Genomic DNA, 7,969 nt, shown 5'->3' with positions numbered 1-7,969 from the left:
ATATATATATATAGAAGGAAAAATAATTAAGCCGTTTCTTTCTTTTTTTTTTTTAATTTTCACACTTCGAGCAACGTTTGATTTAAAAAATATTGGATTTCAATTTTATTCCCTCCTCTTTCCAACGGTTTATGATTGTACATTTACTCACTCGTCAAAAAGTTTTACTACATTCTACTACTGCATCGATTTCGCAAGCAGCATTATTCCTCGACATTTGAACTGAAGAAAATCAGGAAAACTTGAAATAACGAGTTTTCTTCAATTTTTCTTACAAACATTTGCAATAATTCGTCTTTGATTGCATATAATATTCTATCTTTAGATGAGGGAGAGAGAAAAAAAAAAAGGTAACAACGTCTACGAGCACGAAATACGGTGATCGCATAAAACGTTACAAACGCGAGGATAAACGGCTCGATGAGGGTAGTAGCGAAAGAGAATAAATATTTCTCTACGAGACAGGATATATTTTATCGAAATATCGCGTTAATTTCCACAATCACGATCGGCACGGACCATCGTTACCGCAACAGTTAACGTTAAGCTCTCGTTATTACTCGCTCTTTGTTCCATGAATATTCGTTTTAACCCATGTTTCAAAATTTAAAACATCCTGTTTTCGGTTTTCACGGTAAAGCAATGTCAATGTTCAGCTTCCCCGTGTTTCGCCTGGAGATTTATATCCGCGAGCGGGTGTATTTCTGGTTTCGACTAGCGATAGAAAATGCATAACTATAGAGAGAGAGAGAGAAAAGAGAAAAAAGAGAGAAAACAGAGAAATAACAGAGAGAGAGAGAGGAGAACGTCCTTTCTATCGTATCGTTTACATTAAAACGATCACCGTATTCAAGCCGTCGTATTAATTCTGTTTGCGTTCCACTTGTTCTCGTTGAAACGAACCTCGGCTTTTCGAACTTAAAACAATGATACGAGAGTCGATTGAAATATCGTTGCTCATAAAGAGATCGAATTGGAGCGAAAATATTCTATGGATGTTGGTGGAAAAGAAGAAGAAGAAAAAAGAGAAAACTGGTGATAATATTCTATTATTTATATCGTAATAACATCGTACGATGATTTGACAGAGGAGTGGAGTATATTTGTACGGTACATCAGATGGAGGCGGAGTAAGAGAAAGGATCTTAAGCTGCGAAGCTTAACTCGGATAGCATCGTTGTAAGCCATCATAAAGACTGAAATGCGCTTTCTCCAAGTTAAAAGATTTCTCTCTTATTCGTTGCGCGGTTCCAAATATTTCTTTCGAATACAACTTTGCGCGGAACAAATAAAATAAGATCATTGAAGTAAGAAACGCTCGATCATTGAAGTAAGAAAAGAGAAAGAGTTGCGCGAGTTGCTTTTTGCCCGAAAAAACGGGATCGTGATTCGAGGAAAGGAATCGATGAATCAAAAACGAAAACTTTTCGACGAGCATCTCGATAATAATTTATATATAACGCGAAAAAGTATATCGAAAAACGAGAAAAATCTTTGAATTTTAATTAGAAGTTAGATTTTCTGATAAGAAAGTTTCTTTCAAAACGCGGAAAACTGGTAGGTGGAAAGCAAGGATGAAGTCACGTCTCGTCCATAAACCGGTTTCCAAAGTCTTAACGTCGCACACGTTGCTTGTTTTCGCGGAAACTCGAAATGTTTCCATCCACGTTCAACTTACAACTTTCCCTTAATATCTTCGACAACCTCTTACATCCACCAAGAAAATAAAGCTTCGAACTTGGAATATTCGATGACTGGAAAGACATCGCGAGGAGGGAGATCTCGGTTCGAGAGTGGATGGAAGAGACAATAAATGGAACAGCGATGAAATCAAGGAGAAAAATACCACGTGGCGGGAATATTTGCGAGTGGAAAATTTAGACTTAGGATCTTTCCAAGATTTCGTACGCGGATGAGACGGGTAAGTCTCGTTAAGCCGAGAATACGTTGGCGTCGCTTTCGCCAACTTTCCGTTCGAAACTTTCCGTTTATTAAGAGAAATTTGGAAACTTCTTCTTTTCTTCCAACTTGCTGTCAACTCGCATTTGCATCGACACGATGTAACTACGAGACTACTACCATCCGTTCTCAAAAATTCTTTCTTTCTCTCCTTGTCTCCTTTCTTCCCATCTTCGATGATCCCGAGAGTTTTGCAAATTCCAAAACTATACGTAAATACGAATAATCGTAAAATAAAAAATTATAGACCAAACAAAGCGAACTCATCGAACAAGACTCGAAACAAAATCTACTCGCGAGAACACGCGGAATTAACGCAATTTGTGAAACTCGAATCAAAACTCGACCGCGTTTCTCTCGCGACGAGAAACGTAGAAAAGGGGAGGATGGATTTCTCGTCGAGGATCTCTGACGGCCTGATGAGGGTATTATTCGGTGTACGTACCTTGGAGAGGGTGGTGGGGTGCGGGTAGAGGTTGACGAGACAGCTCTGCCGTCTGAGCCGGTAGTCCCAACGTGTCTCCAGATGCGGAATCTCCATGGTGTCGCAAATGCTTTGCACGTGGGAGGCGGTGTGCGCGCTCTGCGGCCCAAAAATCGCGGCCACCCCGCTTCGCAGCAACTGGCACACTGAAATCAAACAACGGCCCCCGTTATGCACACTCGCGCTCTTTATTTCCAGTTATTTGCAGTTCCCGTTTGCGCTGGATTATACCGATTTTCGGAAATTGGCCCAGGATCTGGAAAAATCGAATTTTCCCAAGGGATTTGCGGATTATAGGGGTGGGTGAAGGGCGAGGCGAGGATTTTTACTTCACCGATTTGTTTGGAAAAGGATTGGTGTTATTATAGGTTACGAGAAATATTAAATTTTTGTTATTTTTTTTTTTTAGTTGATAACGCATTTTGAAAAGTTTTGAAGTGGAGGTAATGAAAAAATTGGGAGTAAAATATATCGTAAGAAAATTCTGGATATTTTGAAACTTGTATTAAATATCGATAACTTTTGTCAGAAATTTTCGAACAACTTGGAAAAAGTTCACCATAAACCAATCCATTCTAGTCAAAATAATATCCTTTAGCAAGCAATATAGGGGAGAGAGGGGAAAGGGAATATTTGAAATCGATGAAACTGCTTGAAATTTTACCATTCGAAAGAATGAAATCACAAAAATTTCAGATAGTAGCTATTCACAAAAATGCAGTTTCAGCTTCTAAAAGGTTATATCGCGCAGAAATCGAGTAGTAAAATAAAGAGAACCATTCGCGATCGTATGATACGGAACCGAAAGATCTGCACCGCAGAAACGCATAACGTAACTATCCCTCGACCACCATTATCGATTAATCACCCAAATTCACGAAACTTCTCTCGTACAAACTTTCCCCTATATTCCGTTCCCCATCGAGTTACGGAATTGTCATGGCGTGTGGCAAACGAACCATCATTCGGATTATTCTATCCGCCATATTTTTATCCACCAATTTTAAATGTTTTTTAACCTTCCATTTTCAATGTTGATTGCTTTAAATAAATTAAATATTTAATTTAAACAATGCAATAAAGTTATTTCGATGTTTCAAGTGTTTAATTTTTCTTTTTGAAGAAATATTCCATTTGTTCCATATTACAATTTACAGATTTTGCAAAATGTTTTCACATTCTTGTAAAATTTAGAACGCTAGAACTCGCTCTGGAATTAAAACAGAAATTGTTTTCAAAATTTACAACGGTAAAAAAATTATACTCGAGCGAAAACAATTCAGTTTGCAGTTATAAAAAAAAAAAAATAGTATAAAAAATATCACCGCTCAAAATGAAAAGTTGGTATTTACGATTGATAATGCAATCGCAAATACGACTCGATCTCGAGCCTCTTTCTCGACCTCAACGTTCCCCCTTCTGTTTTATTTCCGCGACACCTGGAAAGAATACTCCTCGATGGAAATCGAGACAGCGTTAATTAACGAGGTAGCAAGGTAATCACGTTAATGCGCAACATGTTTAATACGTTTCATTACGCCGGCTACGAGAAAGCAGATTATCGAATGCCAGTCACTCGTAATTAGTCGCGACAGATAATATTTTATAATTGGATTCGTTCCACGCTTCGCTCTCTCCTTTCCTTTCCTTCGATTTCGTCCGCGCTTCGACTCGATATTCCCGCCCCTCCCCCTTTCAATTTTCCGGTTCGTTACTCGCGTTAATTCTTGCAAGATTTCGTCAACGGCCTCTCTTTACCACCGTCTTGATTAATTATTAACACGCAAACCCCATCGAAGCCCGCTACGTTCCTTATTCAACTCTTTCACCGGCTTTCAAAGATCCGAAAAAGGATCACGGTAATCTGCTATTAATGATAAACCAGTTTCATCTTTGCCAAATTACTCGTAAACTGATCCATTGAATTTTTTTTCAGAATATTTATACATATTTCTACAAATTTTAAATAGAATTACATACGTTGGAAAAAGAGGAGAAATTGTTGAGTGAAGAAGATGAATGCATTCTTCTATTTTCTTATCAAGGTTATTGATCATTTTGCTCGAGTTTTCCTCAGTTACGTATAAATACACACATTTGGAAAATATTCCATTCCATTTCGTATTATATATCTTCTATATTTTTAAATTCTTGAATTTGAATTACAATATATCTCTTAAATACCTGAAAACATAAATCCTATTAACGAATGCAAATCCAATAAACACTTTTCCAACAATATTCAAACCAAACCGTTCAACTTGTCGAATTACAATTACGTTCCTTTTTTTCCTCGATCAAAATTCACGCGTTCGAGGATCAAACGCGTGAAAAAAAAGTGATTCCCTCTACCTTGGACAATAGAAAAAAAGTGAAGAAAAGCAACCAGATGGAATTTGAAACGCGCTCGAAACGAAAACGCAGCCCGAATCACGAAAACGCACACCCATGTCATCAAACGCTTTACCCATCCCCCATTTCGATCATTTATTCCCTAAAGCTAAAGGATTTTCCCCTCCAGGTCAGATTTTATTTCCACAAAAGGATCGATCAAGGTCTCTCCCCGTGGTGCTTACGTACCACCATCCTCTCTATAATCGGTCCGCAAAGTCAGCTTCCGAGGGGAGGGGGGTAGGTATAAAGAGGAAAGAGAGAAAGTCGAATCCTCAAAGTAATACCGGACAACGCTCGAGGCGTTTTCAAAGTTGAGCTACGATATACGCGCGGCCCCGTATTGAAATTCTAGATGGAATTTCATTGGACGGAACCCCGGGCGAAATTCGCGAATCTGTGTACACTGTGTTTGAAAAACACGTATGGGGATCCACGCGTATTGGCCTCGTGTATTAATCGAAAAAGGGAGAAGTTTCGCGTTTATATTATCCCGATTGTTCGTTGTACGAGAAAGGGATGGATGGTTGGAAACGCGAAACCCACGATATACCTGTATTTATACGGAAATACACGGATGTATACTTCGATGGATGGATTTTTCTCTTCGAAATGAATAAATAAAATATTTAAAGAGAATTGTTCCAACTTTATTATTATTTCCTTTATCACTAAACTTCCAACTTTCGATCGATCGATCGAACGAATCAATGGTACAATTCGAATGATAATCTTTTCAAATATTTTATTCAAAGAATATAGCACGGTTCATTGGAAACGTACACACGAATTTTCATTTTCGAGGGGGAGGGAAAGAAACTTCTTCCCTTGTTCCGGAATATTTCCCTTTTTATACGAATAAATGCAAAGTATGGAGGGTGTCTTTCGGAAGAAAAAAAAAAAGAAAAGGAAAAAAAATTGAAAGAACAAACGGAAGGAAAGTTTCGAAGTAACTTTCTTTGCTCCTGAAATATTCCTTTTTACTTTGGGTACGTTGGAGAACCGTATCTCGAAGACAAGGTGAAGATAAAGAAAAAACGCGTTTCAACGCGTGATCATCGTTCGAACGCGCGCTCTGAACGCGATACTCTGATATATGCATTTTGCAACATATCCGCGGAAGAAATACGATACAGCTCGGAGCCAGACCACGTATTTCCTGGTTGGATCCAGTTGGTATCATCCTGGCTTTGCGAGTTGATAGGATTATCGCTTGCTAATGTATCAAAGCCAGTTGGCAAGCTGCGCGCAGCCTGAGAAACACACCTACCATCCCTTTTGTTCCCCGACCAAAACTCCAGTTCAAATGCTTCTAACTCCTCGGGTTTCCCTCTAAACGACCAACCATGGAGTTGGGTAATTACAGGTGAGCGATTCCGGATCGTCTAACTTCCAATTTCCCTCTTTTTAAAAAAGAAACGTTCGTTAGAAAAGATAAATCATCTGGAAAAATAATCGACGAAATAATCGGATATGACGATATCGTTACCCAAACGAAAACACCCCCCACCTGAAAATAAGACACAATAATACTAGATAACAAAAAAAAGATTCCAAAATACTTATCCTTAGGATTTTTGTCTTCGTGTATCTTTGAACGTTCAGAAGATAATTCAATTTTCGATTTAATTTAATCGGAAAGAGAATAAAAGAAATTCGTCAGAAAAATGAACAAGAAGAGATAATTAACAAAATTACAACTCGTCGACTGTGTACTGTGTTTTCTGAAAAACACACATCGCCAAGAACGGTCGGATAAATCGTCATCTCCCGCAGATATCCGCGTCACGTTCGTCTGAAATGGCGTAAAGTTGATCGTGTCGAATAATAATTCTAATATGTAATCCGGTCGGAGGGAGGCGGTGTTCGTGAATGGAATGAAAGGGGGTTGGGTGAGACCGACGGGGAAATTATTACTTCCTGTATTATTCGAGCGGAGAAGGGACTGGAAAAGATACAATCCTTCCTGCCCAGGAAACGATATACGCCTTTATCCTCGGGAGGCTTCTCTCCGTCCGTATCCATTTGAGTGTTTCACTATGTCCGCCGGCTCTCAAACTCGCAATTCCACCTGCTTTCCCACCCATGGAACGGACCAACTCTTCTTCCTTATTCAAGATTAGGCCGTTATTGTGTGCGCGCTCACCAACTCGAATCTCACTTACCTCCGTTTATCCTTAGGATTTTTGTCTTCGTGGATCCTTCCACTTTACCTCCTTCCTCTTCCTGTCCCTTCGACCATCCTTAAAACTAGAGTACTCTCTAATTTTTATTCAACACGAGACTCGCCGTGATTCGTACGTCTCCACCGTTCGTTCTACGACCGTAAGTTTTCTTTCGAGACCACGAAGGGGAGAAGGACTTGATCGATATAAAAAAAATGAGCGACAACGTAGTTACTTGAAATACGATTAAGATCAATCGACTGGATTCTCTCGAGAGATTTAAAGTGATTTCTTCTACGAAAATTTTATCGATCGAGCGATATTTTGCGGCGTCTATCTTCGTAAAATCCCTTAAATATCCGTAATGGCGAACGATACGACCACGAAAACATCATCATTCCCTGGCCAATGGGTTATAGCGCGGTTAATAGGGTAGTTCATTTCACGTGATAGAAAGAGAGAGAAGGGGGGAAGGAGGAAGGAGACGAGAAGAAAGAGAGGAAATGGAAGGGTGGATGAGCGGCCGTTCCGGACATTTATAGCTTCTACCCTATTGAGTCTTGATCGGTAGCCCGATTGGAAAAGCTCGCGTCGATCGAATGCACGCGTGTCGCGCCTTTAAAAACTCGAAAACTTGTTGTCGTCTCGGAACAATTGTGCATCGACGTGAAACGGCCGATCCCTCTTGCTTGCCCTTCCTTTCGATTCTTCTCGTGTACCTTGACTCGTCTGAATTTCTTTCCAATAAACAAAATTCTCCATAAGAATAATTATTTATCGAAATCAGTGGAACGATAGATGCGAATTACGCACGATAGAGAACGAACGTTTACAGCCTCTGAGATTAGGAGTAATAGAACGTGTAAATCTTTAAAGATCATTCGTCCATTTGTCAAATCAAACGCAAGTGTCGAGAAAAAAGTCATAGCAGTGCTCTCTCTCTCATAACCAATGGATTTTTTTACATTTT

The 7,969-nt window shown here is 39.3% G+C and overlaps 1 protein-coding gene across 8 annotated transcripts in view; it reads right to left on the bottom strand.

Moving 5' to 3' along the window:
- Window positions 1-7,969, bottom strand: part of LOC102678757 (glutamate receptor ionotropic, kainate 2) — a 225,162-nt gene that overhangs the window by 101,275 nt on the left and 115,918 nt on the right. For 7 of the 8 annotated variants that reach the window (XR_004149996.1, XR_004149997.1, XM_031509125.1 and 4 more), the window contains exon 4: window positions 2,405-2,589. The exons of the other annotated variant lie outside the window; for it this stretch is intronic. Coding sequence is in view for 5 of the 7 variants with exons in the window: in XM_031509125.1 (XP_031364985.1) it covers window positions 2,405-2,589 (185 nt within the window). In the remaining 2 variants the exon portion in view is untranslated. The remainder of the gene's footprint in view (window positions 1-2,404; window positions 2,590-7,969) is intronic. 8 annotated transcript variants of the gene reach the window in all.

The sequence above is a fragment of the Apis dorsata genome, unplaced genomic scaffold (genome assembly GCF_000469605.1).
Source record: "Apis dorsata unplaced genomic scaffold, Apis dorsata 1.3 scaffold_127, whole genome shotgun sequence".
Classification (NCBI taxonomy): Eukaryota; Metazoa; Arthropoda; class Insecta; order Hymenoptera; family Apidae; genus Apis; species Apis dorsata.
Note: the sequence above shows the minus strand (reverse complement) of the source record. Positions and strands in the feature narration are given on the sequence as shown.